This window comes from Ambystoma mexicanum, chromosome 12, assembly GCF_040938575.1.
Source record: "Ambystoma mexicanum isolate Mex_15411 chromosome 12, UKY_AmexF1_1, whole genome shotgun sequence".
Taxonomy (NCBI): domain Eukaryota; kingdom Metazoa; phylum Chordata; class Amphibia; order Caudata; family Ambystomatidae; genus Ambystoma; species Ambystoma mexicanum.
This window is the reverse complement of record NC_090936.1, coordinates 99,866,828-99,881,100: the sequence shown is the minus strand read 5'-3', so window position 1 is coordinate 99,881,100 and position 14,273 is coordinate 99,866,828. Positions and strand designations below refer to the sequence as shown.

The following is a 14,273-nucleotide window of genomic DNA, read 5'->3' as shown; positions in this document are numbered from 1 at the left end:
ACCGCAGGTGACTGGAGTGGGTTGAGTTGCATGTTCCCCGGCAAAGACATGGGTGGTTTTTTCGACGAGGGAGGAGGTGATCCATTTTGTGGCAAATGGTTAGAAGTTGGCTATGAAAGATGGGTGTTGGCAGAGATTTTGATGTCAATTGATTGATATTTTATTTCTATCGCGCTCGTACACAAGTGTTTCAGAGCGTGACAAGGCAAGGGAGGGGAACAGGGGAGAACAAAACAGCGATCTTAAAGTGCATGGAAGGGGGGAGAGGCAACAAACCGTGCTAATGCAGCCAGCAATTTGCAAGTGCTAGGTTTAAGGCAGCAGACAGGATAGGTCCGATAAGTGCAGGAACAAAAAGGGGGGGGGCTGTATGAGGTACAGATACAGACCCTAGTGCAAGGGGTGGCCCGGAGGCAGTGCGGGAGGGTGACAGGATGAGCAGGTACCTGGGCCCAAAAGACAGAGGGTGGCCAGGTGCACGGTGCCAAGAGAGAACAGATCAGCAGGGGAGAGGGGGAGTGAAGGCAGAAGAGAAGAGGAAGGTCTTGAGGTGCTTCCGGAACCGGAGATGGTCCTCCTCAAGTTTTAGAGTGGCATGGAGGCTGTTCCAGAGGGAGGCCCCAGCCGAAGACAGAGATCTAGCCCCAGCTCGTTTCTTAGAAAAACGACTGACCCTGAGTGAGTTGGAGGTAGAGGAGCGAAGAGCTCGAGAGCGGAGGTATTTACAGAGGGATAGCTGAAGGTATTTTGGACCCAGGCCCCAGAAAGCCTTGTGGACAATGCAGAGGGTTTTGAATTTTATCCTTGCATCCACTGGGAACCAGTGAAGAGATTTCAGAGCTGGAGAGATACGATCCCAGGGCTTGAGGCCAAGGACCAGTCTCGCAGTCCTGTTCTGGATTAGTTGCAGAGGGTGGAGAGTAGAGGCAGGTAGATTTAGAAAGAGGCTGTTACAATAGTCCAAGCTAGAGAGAACCAGAGCTTGAGATACCATGAGCTTCTGGGGGAAGGAGAGGAAAGGCAGAGTACCTCTGAGGAGGTGCACTCGGAAATTTGACTTTTTAGAGACCTCAGAGATGTGGGCAGAGAAGGAAAGGGTGGAGTCAAAGATGACCCCGAGGTTCTTAGCCTCGCAGGTGGGGGTGGGGGTAGGAGGAGGGCCAAGGGAGGCCGGCCAGAGAATGAGGAGAAAGGATGGTGAAGGTGTGCCGATGAGGAGGATCTCCGTCTTGCTGGCATTCAGACAAAGATCATTGGCGGCACACCAATCTTGAATGGCAGTTAGGCAATCAGAGATGAGAGAGGGAGACGTGGTGGCAGAGGGCAGCCTGAAAATGAGTTGAGTTTCGTCAGCGTAGCACTGGAAATTTGAGCAGAAAATGGAAATGCAGCGGGCGAGAGTTGCCAGGTATTGGTTGAAAAGCTAGGGCGAGAGGTTAGACCCCTGGGGAACACCACAGGTAGAGAGGAAGATAGATGAAAGGAAGGACCCAAGTTGGACTTGGGAGGGTCGATCTGAGAGGAAAGAGGTCAGCCAGGCAGGAGCCTGATCAGTGATACCCAAGTTTTCACGCAGACGGTTGAGCAGGATGGTATGGTTGACCGTGTCGAAGGCAGAAGAGAGATCGAGGAGGATGAGGACAGAGGGAATGTTAGTGTCAAGGTTGGTGAGCAGATCTTCACAGATTTTATACCTAGAATGCATGGATCATTTAAAAGATCATACCTCATATCACACCCCACGCTTACTCTCTCCTTACACCACCACCCAACTAGAACACAGAGATACTATGACACCATTCGGTATAACTGTTCTCATATCAACATCTGACGCCGCTCACTCCACATCACTCTATTGTAATCACTGCTGGTCTCGCACCCCCAGCCAGGCGTTCTCCTCAGGCCTTACGCTGCCACTCTCGGTCTGGATAATTCCTGCCAGATTCGAACACATACTCCTGACCTCTCAGCCACCACACCTACCGCTATGAAGCAGCTTCCACAGGAATTTTCGCACCAGCTGCACACATACCAGATGCGCACTCGCACCTTTTGGATCCTCTCTCCTCCCTCTACTGACAAGAACTTCGGTTCCCAAGGGCGTTCAACCTACCAGCGCCTTCAGACCATACCAATGGTATATAAGGCGCTATATAAGTGCAAAATAACATAACATAACATAAATATCTCTCTTCAAACGGGGCAGCCGCTTTATCTATCTTGTCTGCCTGCCATAACAACAACCTAGGTTTGTCTTTCTGACCCACTTATCTCTGATGTTTAAAGTCTTTGGCAATATAGGTTGTGTTAACTTCAAAGAATATGTTTGAGCAGCAAGGTCCCCTTCTCCAACATTGCCTTCCTCTCTTTGTCAACTGTTAGCCAAGGTAATTACCCAGAAGTCTTGGTGCCACTCTCTTGGCTTCAGGTAATGCTTGCAAACTTGTGTGTTAGGCAAAGTTAAACTTCTATGCTCACAGTCTTGGTTGGATTGTTTTCTGGCTTTTAGAAAGGCTGCTTTTAAGCTTAATAGGAGAATACTCTTGGCGTGGGCAATGCTTGCTCTGTCTAAAATTATAGATACAATGTTTACAATGTTTTCAATTCAACAATGGATTCTCAAGTTAACCTCCACTTGAGAATAATTTTTAGCCACATGCGACTGCTGCTTCATTATGTTTCAGAGTATTAAATTAACTCTCACTTGGTCACACGCGACCACTGTTTCCTTTAGATTTCAAAGTTTTAAGTGTTTGGACAATGGATTATACTTCTCTCTCGTACTCAAGTGTTTGGGACAATGTTCGTTCACATACGAGTGTTACATTTCCCATTGTCAAAAGTTCAATGAACCACTTCAGCTCACTTCTGCTTATAGACGGGTGAAGATTGAATGCATACTGTTGCCGGCAATGTTCGCGCAAGGAATCCGAATGTGAGGTTCGATTCATCGGCTTCTGTGATCCTTGCTCCACAGGTTGCACAACTTCCATGGCTTCTGGTACAGCTTCTACTGCTTCTGCCTTCACAGGGACCCACGCCCTTCCTCAATGAAGGCGTCCCCAGTCCGGTTACTCAATTAAGGAGCCTCTCTCATTCCTGAGACCCGTCTCAGTTGCCGACACACTTCTGGCACATCAATCTCCACAATCAGGCACACATGGGGGAAGACAGCCTTCCTGCATGCCTTCTGCTGTGCAGCCACTGCAACACAGAGTTTGGGGGAACAGAACCTTCTCAGAACAAGCAGGTGAAATCTGCTGCATCAACATTCCTGTGTCCCTTTGGTTCTCCCTCTTCTGCCTGGATTGCCAATACTATCTTCTTCTTTCTGCCTCTGCTACTACAGCACGCACTCAGCCACACTTCCAGCTTCTTCCTATTGCCTGCACCTGAGGGAGACTTTTATGCCTCTTAGATTCCTTATGGTGTGGGCTGTCAGGCTTAATTGCCCAACTACTGCTACAGCATGCCTCTTCAGCCCTCTTCCTCGTCCCAGTACTCATGGGATTATGGGACTTGTAGTCCACAGCAGCAAAGTTAGTTCTTTTTGGGAAGCCGTTTGATTTTAAGGGTAGATTTACTTCCCTTAAAGTAAGTTACAGGTAAACCATTACAATTTGCTGTTACAGAGGAAGACAATTAATTTACAGGTAAACCATTACAATGTGTTGTTACAGAGGAAGACAATTTACTTAAGGCAATATTTCTAGATTTCTTTTCATTATTCCTTTGGGAGTAAGGAGGGTGTTTATCCTGAAATACCTTGAAGGATCTTTGTTGGTAAGGCTGACTCAGGTTGTATGGTACGTGTGTCCAGTGCCACAGATCTTATGTGTGGTTAGATAAATTATAATGACAATAATCCATTACCTGTCTAGGCAACCCTGAAAGGTTCTCCCTTTCAAAGGACAAATACTTTGTCTCATCACGCGGGATCTCCTCACCACCCTGAGTATTGTCTCCTCCCAGGTGATCCTCCCGCAGTACACTACCCCCAGGGTTGGGATCAGGAAGCGTCTGCCTTTCCCAAGCCACCTGGGAGGAGACGTTAGGCTGGGTTTCAGTGAGGGATCCGTCGGACTCATCACATTATACGATGGAATAGAGGGAGCCTGAAGCGCCTGGAGCATCTGTATTGGGAGGGGTCCCCTTTAACAGTTGAGGAGCGCAAGGTTACATTCCCCCTTCCCAAGGCGGGGCACTTCAGGTATTGTCAACTCCGCCATTGTATGACTAATCCGATGATGTGCGAGGCAGGCACGAGATTCCCTCTGGCTCTTCAATTATCCTTGCAAGATGGCTGCACATCTAAGAGAATCACCAAGCTATAAAGATTGCTGGACAGGTCCGACTCATCATCTAGTTAGGCTTATATGGCTCAATAGGAATAAGACTTGGATCGCTCTGGAACTGAAGGGTTTGGGGGCCCATCTGGCAGAGGTCAGCAACCTCATTCTAGTGCATTTGAACAAAGAAAGTTCTTCTAAGATCCTTTACCAGTCGTATCTAGACCCCACTCGTCTTCATAAATTTGGTGTGGCAATATTCCCCCAGTGTTGGAGGGGTTGCGGCGGGGTGGGACATTTCTTACACATGTGGTGGTCTTGCAGGTTGGCTCAGGCCTTTTAGTAGTGCGTATCACAGGGATCACGGGCTCTGCCTTGCCGAAGGACCGCGGGGTGATTCTCCTGGTGGAACCTTTGGATTCGATTTGCCCGATGATTGGTTGCAGAGCTTCTCTGATATCTCAGTTACTGCCGGACGCACGCATAGCTCTCGCCAAGTCTAGGAAGGTTAAGGAGGGTCCGCGGATAATGGTGGCATAAGATCTGGGAGGTTGCGGCAGCTGAGAAGGTTGGGGCCTTGGTCCAGGATAAATATGCCAGATATGTGACCACGTGGCTTCCTTTGCACGAGTTTTGCAAGAACTACCCTGCATGTTCAGTCAAGCCGCAGGTGTTGTGCCACTTTTCTTTGATATAAGCTTCTGTGTTCACGGCCCCCCACCAGCGGAAGCGGTCGATGACAACGTCGGGTTTCGCAACTGTGGCCCAATACTTCTCACCAAGCCGCACAGCAAGCACGTTGTGTTACCTTTATTATGTGTTCCTCCTCTGTTACACTTGATTAACGTTGATTTAGTTTGAGTTGTTCTTTTGTTTATGTCGTTTGTAAAATGGATCAATAAAGTCTTTCAATGAAAAAAAGACTGTTGTTAGACACTGGAAATCGAGAGAGGACTTGAGAAAACGGGCCTCTATAGAGAGAATCATGATGAGGCTAAGAGACGCTGAACACATGCTCCTCCACAACATCTGGGAGAACTTTCTGGAAATATACTCTGACTGAAGTGACCATTAAGTGAGTGCAAGTATCACACAATACAAGGTCAAGCTTAGGGGGCATTCTGGAAAAGGGGGTTGGTGTGCCCGAGAGATTCGTTTACGCACTCAAGGTCTCCCGCTGATATTTACCAGCCACCCAGCTCAGTAAGCGTTAAGCTATGTGTATTACATTCGAATATAGTGCTGATGTTCTTAGATATTGCATTTCTAATGGAAATAAATTAAACCTGTTATTAAGCAAGTACGATTCTGAGTTGTCAAAAGCACACACCTTTCTTCTTGGCGCTGGATACATATTCGTTTTCTTCCTTTACTGTGACGCTTCGGTACTTCATACGACAGAAGAAGGCTCGCCTGGCACCACAGTGAAGCCGTGCCGTGCCCGCCTGACAGTCTGTGTGCACCTGCAGACCAGCTGTCAAGAGAAACCAACACAACCATGTCAGATCATAAGAGTAAACACTGGCACCTCCATAGCTTAGAGTCATCTAGGGTCTCTCTCCCTGCCCAAACTCATGGCATCAAGGTGGCAGAAAGCACTATTGCTCCCTTCGAGGTCCTCTGTGCCAGCGTCACCACATTCTATTCTGGAAAGCGATATACCCTGGCATATGAAATTATCCTCTTCACCAATGAAACTGCAGTTGCCCAACTAGGTTTGGCATGAAAAATAAACCCAAATTACTCAATTTAGCTTCATAAAATGGACATTAAGCGGTTAATAAAAATGTGGGAATTGTATGGTATCTCAAAAAGACTGCAATTGCCAACAACCATAACATTTAAAAACATATGTTGAAACCTAAAAAGGGACGTTTTTGCCCTGCTCACATGCAATGTATTTCTCGCTGGAATATTCTATTCGCACTCAAAAGTGCTTTTAATCACCTTGGCATCTCAAGAGCTCAACGTCTACTCAGCACTCAAGTTTCCCGTGTCCATGCGTAAGAACATCCAGTCCTCGTTTTGCTTGCCATTCTGGGACTTGCAGTTTTCCAAAATTTCAAAATCAGAAGGAAAAAACTACAAGTCCCACAATCCGAAGGGAACATACAGGACTGGGGGGCCTTCTCACACATGACCAACATGTGAGTGCCCTGTGCCGCTGATGTTTAGCTGCAATCTCTTTGCCCTTGCAAGGGAACCAGTGAAGTCCAGGCAGTCATAGGCTTAAGTTCAGTGCAAGCACTCCTGATGTAATACACTGTAGTCACTCTGGACAGCAAGTTAAACAGGTGCAGGGTGTGCAAAACTCGTTGGCCCATCTTTTGGTGTCTGGCGGAACGGGCAGGTTTCTGACCAGCAGAGAACCGCGCGATTGCTCCCGGGTTGATACGCGGATCATGTTTAAGATATTGGGCCTCAGAAGTGTTGCCATGCCGCAATATTCCGAGTCTGCTCGCAGGTGCCACTCTGGACGCCTGGTCAGACCGTGCAGAGCGGCACCCGCAAGCAGAAGGGGATGGTAGCAACGGTACCGTTCTGAACGGTACCGCTGCTACCATCCTTCCCATTCCCATTCCCATTGAGCCCTATGGAGGCTCAAATGGGAATGGGGATGTACCGGGTCCGGGTCCTGCAAAAGGGATTTAACGGGCCCTCCAAGGTTGAAATGGCCCGGTAAATCCCCTTTTTTGCGGGACCCGGACCCGGGTTTGGGGGTAGCCAGCCCTTATTAAGGGCATGGCTACCTCCAAACTCATAATGAGGCCCAACGTGTTTAACGATTAAATGCCGTCACGGTGTGGGCCGTGTCTATCTTCTAAGGAAACACGTTCCTTGCACTCATTCCGCAGACCATTGTCCCTTTTAAGACTTCCACCTGCTGGGGGAGAAGAGTCCCCTCCCAACCTTGCCTCTTAAGATGAGCTCTACCACTGACCGCACACTATTTCGCCAGGGCATTAAGAGCTCCTGACTGCCCTACCACAATCTTTTGTACTGTAGAGCTTAGCTACAATTCACATAGTGTAATTGCGCTGTAGACATTTTTCAAAATTCACTTGGCGTACACATGGAGGGGAACTGCTTTCGAGACCCCACAGGTCTCTCCATCAGATGCCCTGAGAAACATGCTGGAAAAGAATCACTTTCTCGGGAGGATAGCTCAGGGGCGACGTGCTCGCCTTGGAAGCAAGACGATACAGAGTACCACAGGTTCGAGCCCCGGGTCCGCGCTTAGAAACCTCTAGGTATTAAGCGCGTAATAAAAAACATATATCATAGGAGGGAAATCAAGATAAAAAAAACAGAGGACTAAGCAAGGGACGCAACCTGTCATGACTCTGGCTGGGTGTCGGGCATAAAACGCTCAGGAAAACAGAGGACCAATTAAGGGAAGCTACCAGAGTGTAAACAAATGCGGTTACAAATTGGCGGCAACCTGCCAAACATGGGAGGAGGAGAAACCTGAGACAGTCACACTTCTTCAAAGCATTTGCTTTTGTCATGGAACTTAGTGGCCACAGGAAGCACAGGTATGGGCTTCTGAGCACTTTGTAAAATGACATTAAAAGGACATGGCCATGATAGTGTAGATGTGCTGTAGGCAAGTGTGTGGGGAGGGCGGGGGGGGGGCATGAGGCTGTAGGGCTTTGGCATGGTGTGCACAGCAGTTTAACTTAAAAACAAGATTCCTCTAAGAACAGTTAAAGTACAGACAATGGGCCTCATTACAAGTATGGAGGTAGCCATGCCGCTAATAGCGGCATGGCTACCCCCATACCGGGTAACGGGTACCGGGTACCGGGTCCGGGCTTCCGGAATGGGGAAGTACCGGGCCATTCCGACCTTGGAGGGCCCGGTAATTCCCCTTCCCGGGAACCCGGACCCGGTACATCCCCATTCCCATTCGAGCTCCCATACACACAAACAATCTGATTGGCCCTCGCCCGGTCCATACCCCACACAGAATCCCTCGAAGCTTTGCTTCTTTCACTTCCCCGGCAGGGGGGGGGGGGGGGGGGGTGTGGCAGCTCCTCAGCCAATGAAGAGGCTCGGAACAGGGTAATCCCGGTAACCTTTTTTGGGGGTGCTTACTTTTGGCATCTATAAGCTTCTCCCTGGGGGAAACATCCGACAGCGAAAGCTGCTCCTTGATCTTGGCAACGTCCTTGGGGTGCAAGAAGTCGAACAGGCTCTGCCCAATCAGCTCCGACTGAAAAGCAAGGTGATAGCAATGAGACATCCGTGCTAGGGAACACAAACACTTGCCGCCATTATGGGTTCATAGAGAGAGAAAGGGGACATGCAGCAATCATCCAAACACGTGCAGGAACTGACAGAGGGCGTTGACGCAGAGATGCCCACACTAGGCCCCGATAATAGGACATTGCAAATTAGCCGGGGCAATTTCTGCAGAACTAGGAGCGATCAGTGTATATTATGTACAGAAAATCTTGCTTCAGCTCAAAGCGTATGCAAAGCAAGCTCACTTTTACCAGGGCTTGGAGCAAGCAGCTGTGATTGGCGCACTAGGGTTTGAGCGGTTACATGTGATATTGCCGAAGCAAATTTCTGAGTGCTACATTTCAGCGCGACCAAAATATGGAAAAATGCTGATTTTATTTTGTTTAATTTTGGGGGCCAGAGGGGTTCTCCCGAACCCCCTGTTTTTCTATCCCAATAACTCCACCCAAACCCATTTTAACCCCTTACCCCTCTACCCTGTATATAATTATTTAATATTTTCGGTATTTTGGTAGCAATGAAATGTACCACTCTGAAATGTGCTTCAATAAAATGACTGGGTACCGTTTGAGCACATTCTAGAAAACAGGAAATGTGGCCGTGTAACAATAATTGGAAAACCTTCCAACCCAGTTCTTAAAAAGTGCAAAATATTCACAGTAAAAAAACCAAGGGAATGAAAGGATGTCTGTTCTCTGATATATTCATCATCAATACTGGCCTTCCAGGCATTGCACATTGCAACAAACGCGCAAGGAGACCTGCCATTCATATTGCATCATTTCATGTAGTTTTAAAGAGAAAAATAAAACACAATCGCATAAGTAAGGGCAGGCGAAATGGCCAACATGGGTGTAAAGTTACAGACGCTTACATTTCCATGGCACCAGTTGCCTTGGAGTCCATGATAACTGCAGGGAGCTCTGAACGGACCAGGCTCGATTAGAGCGGCAAACATTTTAAAACACAGAGTACAGACATTCCCAGTGTACACCCACATACTGTGGAACTTCATATCGATCAACACTTGGACTTACGGCCACTGTCATATAATTCAGAAAAAAACTCAAGAACCGTCCTCTTCAAGGAGCACCTGCTTCACGCACCGTAGACCGCCGGCCAACCCGCCGCACCCCACAAAACTGTTTTACTAATCTGTGCTGGACAGTAGGGGACAGAGGGATACATAAAGATAGAGAGATCATACAGAGATAGAGAAAGAGAGGGAGAGACACGTAGAGAGATAAATACAGATATGGAGAGAGAAGGGGGCCCCCGGGGGGAACACGAAGCGTTTCCCCCCGGGGAGTTTTTGGCGCTGCACACGGCCAGCGAGTGGCCGTGGGGGGCAGAGCGCCTCCCGGGGTATTTAAGGGCTCAGGGAAGGTTCGGGAGGCAGGCGACGGTTAGGACTTGGTGATTGTATCAGTCCTGTCGCCTGCTCCCGAGCCTTCCCTCAGTTGGGCTTTTTGAAGGGGTTATCAGTAGAGGTGAGGAATAGGGCATCTTAGCGTGTAGGTTTGTTGTGTAGGTAGTTATATAAAAAAAATGTTTTTTTTTTTTTTAAATGTGTTTTATAGCGGAGGTACCGTAAATAAGGTACCTCCATTTTCTTACCTGGGGGGAGGAAAGCGCTGTTGGCGGGGTGTTTACGGGAGCCGCTGTAGTTCAGTTGGTTTTCCTTTTTAAGTTTGCAGGTTGTGGAGCGAACGTTTCGACCGTTTCTAATTGGGAGGAGGGGGTGGTGTAGAGCGTTGGGGTTAGGAACACGGATTCTTGGCCAATTCATTCTTCGGGGGATTTGGGAAAGTTGCCTGCGAGCGTTTTCTCTTTTAAGAGTGCGTTTTATTGGCATTTGCTGTTTACGTTATTGGCAGCCTGCAGCTCCGTGTCCAGGGCCCGGGTTTTTTTTTCGCACAGAGACAAGATTAAGGACGCATTGGCTGTCTAGTGTCAGCGGGATCATACCTGGTCAAGTGGCACAGCGAGTAGAGCGCTCGCTTTGACATCAATGCAGAGCCTGCTAACGCAGGTTCGAATCCCGGCGGCGCCAAACTCAGCCTTTCATCCTTCCGAGCTCAATAAATGAGCACCACACACCGTGGGTAATAATAAGCAGCGCTCAGATACCTGAGGGTTCGTAGCACTATATAAATGCCAAATTATTATTATTACTATTAAAGGGGCAGCTCTATTTTTCCTTGATTGCGTTACAGTGCGGTGCATCTCGCGATACACCAGGGGGCAGTGTGGGAGGTATTGTGTTCAAGTGGATCTTGTGTCTGGTGGGTGTAGGGTTTTTGCTGGGCACTGTAGAGCAGGATTGGGGGGTCTCTGAGGGCATTAAGAGGGGACAGTATTTAGGGGGGTAAAATAGGAAAATTAATTTAAAAATATATATATATATATAAATAAACAAATATACTATTTTGGTTTACATATTACCAGTGGGTTTTTATGAGGTGTTAATTTTACGCTGTTCAAAGATAGCAGTTTTGGCATTTTGGGTATAGGTCCACGGGTAGGTTTTGGCTCGGGGGCGTAGTTTAGCTAGCTTAATTTTCAGGGGGCATATTTTTAGTGCACAACCAGATTATTGGTGCACAAAGGTGGGCCAGGGAGCTAGCAAGAAGAGTTTGGTTGATGCTAGGGCTCTGAGGGAGGCCCTGGAAATTATTAGCAGAGCATCTAAGGCCCAATTGGAAGGGGCGGTAGGGGAAGTAACGGGAGAAGGGGAGGTAGGTGGGGACAGGCCGCAGCGTAGAGCTACGGCTGATGGGGCTCTCGCGGTAGTGGTGGCTTGCACCCCCGCGGCAGGGAGAGGGGAGGTTTGGGAATCCAGGGGCAGGAAGATGAGGAGGGAGATAGACAGGAGGGCGTCCGGGGGAGAAAGGATTTTGAGTGGGGAGCCAGTGAGGGAGGGAGTGAATGATAGACCTAGGGAAGCTGGGAATGCTCAAAAGGAGGTGGCTCGAGGGAACAACAGTGGGGGCAGGGATGGGGCACAGAAGGGGGTGTCAGGGCAGAGGGGAAGGGGGGGTAAATACCTGCAGAAGAGTGCAGGTGGGAGAAGGAGGGAGAGGTCCCCATCAATAGAGGAAGGTAGAGTGGGGCGCGGAACGGCCCCCCGGGTAGGAGGAGTGAGGGCGGAGGGCGCTGGGCAAGTGGAGGTAGAGGGTTTCAGTACGGCCCCTCCTCGGTCAGCGCAAGGAGAGCCTAGAGGGTGCAGCACAGCCCCTAGCAATGAGGATTCCAGGGTGGAGGACGGAACGCCTCGCCCGAGAGAAGAGGACCAGATAGGGGTTTCCACAACCCCACCGAGAAGACGTCAAAGGAGTGGCGGGGCGGACGCCGCGGGCTCGCAAGAAGATCATCAACTCAACTCGGGCATGAGCTCGCATCCGCAATGTAGGAGCCCTCTAAGAAAGGAGATGAGGAGCATCGGTGTGGACGCCAGACCACAGGTGGCAGGTGTGGAAAGAGGTGAGCGGGAAAGGGAATGGTCATCTGCATGGCAGAGAGGGGTCACAAGAAGGGGGACAGGGGACGAAGGGTCTGGACTGCAAGGTGTAAGGAAAGAAGTTGGTGTGCAGGCCATTGGAGCCGCAGGGGTTGAAATGAGCATTTGCTCAGTGGAGGTCCAAACGGACAAAGGGGGGGGAGCCATTGGTGCTCGAAGTGCAAGTTGGAAAAGATAAGGAGGTTGAAGTGAAAGGAAAAGAGAAAAAATTGCCATATATGGGGATAACAAAACCATTGGGGGCGCACTTGATGGCAGCGACCAGGGAGAAGATTCAGGCAGGGGAATTTGTGGATGTCTTTAAATTGCTCCGTAGGGAAGTGAGAGCAAAGGAGGGGTCTAAGGAGGAAGAGAGGGAACTGGCTTCACGCCCAAGGGTCCCGGTGACTATTGAGAATTGGACGTCGGCGTTTATCATTTATGCCAGTGTGTATTGCGAAAAATTCCCAGAGCGTGCGTGGCCCTGCTTAAATATATGGATGTAATAAGGAAGGCTTTCACGAGTTTTGGGGGTTTTGCCTGGGTAAGGTATGATGAGGAATTCAGAGCGAGAATGGCAGAGGACAGTCAGGCGGTCTGGGGGGAGATAGACATGGATCTCTGGCTGCAATGGATGGCCCCAACGAGGCCTGCCCCGACATTGCACACAGCAAGTGGGCTGCCCGTGCCTTTCCGGCCCTTTCTTGGTCGCCCCGCCCATGAGGGGGTGGGGGGAGGAGGCAGAGGACAGCCCTCGACAGCATGTTGGGCGTTCAATAAAGAAGGCTGCACGAGGTGGATGTGCAAATTTAAACACGAGTGCAGCAGGTGTGCGGGTCGGCATCCGGTTACAGATTGTTTTCAGGCAGGGGACAGTGGTACAGGGCGAGGAGCGGGGCAAGTAGGTGGGGGGGGGGGGGGAGGACCGCATGCCAGGTAAATTGGGGTGTGCTGGTAGGTCGGGCTCAGTTTATCGTAAAAGGAGGGGGGGCACAAGGTTTGATGAAAGGTTTTTGGGGGCAACTTAAAGGGGGCAGGAGAAGGGTGAGGAGGAAGACGCGTAGGAAGGGGAGGGCCGCAGGGGGGATGTAATGGTGGAAATTTTTAAGGGGAGGTAGCTGTCGTTTGGAGGGCATGGACGACGGTGGTGAAGCCCTCACGCTTGCCGCACGACAAGGTGAGTAGGCTTCAGGCTGCATGGACGGAGGTACGGGAGCGCCTCTGGTGCAGCTAGGGGAAGTGATGAGATGTGTCTGCATGGACGGGGGTGCACTAGGGCCCCTGGTGCAGCTGAAGAAAAAAAAAAAAAAGTGGAGCAACGAAGCAAGGTGCTGGAAGAGGAATTTATGTGGAATGGACTGCATGGACGGGGGCGCAGGTTTGGCCCCTGGTGCAGCGGTGGAGAGGAGTAAGGCAGAAAAGGGGCCTGCATGGACGGGGGTGCACTAGGGCCCCTGGTGCAGGTGGGAAACAGGTGGTAATGGATGCAAGGAGCTTGAAGATTAGTTATATGGAAGGGACTGCATGGACGGGGGTGCAGGTTTGGCCCCTGGTGCAGTGGCGAGAGGAGTAATAAACTAAATTGCCTGCATGGACGGGGGTGCACGTGGGCCCCCGGTGCAGGGGGGGGCAATGCAGGACTGTAAAGCAATAAACTGGGCACAACAAGTTGAACAAATGGTTTATTGCTTGTAGGGGAACTGTTTGCGACTTGTTTTACGTGGTTATTCTTTGGAGCTTTCAGGGTTTCTGAGTTGGTCGGGGGAAAAGGGGGGGTAGGGGGACTGCAATGGGAAGATGTTCAAATTACAGAAGAAGGTTTAGACATCAAGATTAAAAGGTCTAAGACGGATCAGAAGGGAAGGGGCTCTTGGGTTCGGCTGGGTCGAGGGAGCAAGGTCTTATGCCCAGTTCAGGCAGGCAAGGTGTGGAAGGAGCGCTGTGGGGGTAAGACAGGCTTGTTTTTTTTTTTTTCAGCATGCGGATGGATCGCTGGTTTCAGCGGCCCAGGTGCTAGGGGTATTGCGGAAGGCGCTGGTGGCAGTGGGAGAAAAGGCAGAGGATTTTGGGACTCATTCCTTTAGGATGGGCGCAGCATCTGAGGGTACCAGGCTGGGTTTTTCAGAAGACAAGGTGAAAAGATTGGGGCGTTGGAGGTCTGGGAAATACAAGGGGTACGGCAGGGAGTTTGATAAAGGGGAATGTTGAAAAGGTGGAGTAGGACTTTGTGGGCCAAC

The 14,273-nt window shown here is 49.9% G+C and overlaps 1 protein-coding gene across 1 annotated transcript in view; it reads right to left on the bottom strand.

Annotated features, from left to right (window-relative positions):
* Nucleotides 1–14,273, bottom strand: part of BMAL2 (basic helix-loop-helix ARNT like 2) — a 178,846-nt gene that overhangs the window by 53,984 nt on the left and 110,589 nt on the right. The window contains exons 8-9 of the mRNA XM_069628097.1: nt 8,388–8,505; nt 5,620–5,763 (exon numbers count right to left, since the gene is read on the bottom strand). Of these exons, the coding sequence (XP_069484198.1) occupies nt 5,620–5,763; nt 8,388–8,505 (262 nt within the window). The remainder of the gene's footprint in view (nt 1–5,619; nt 5,764–8,387; nt 8,506–14,273) is intronic.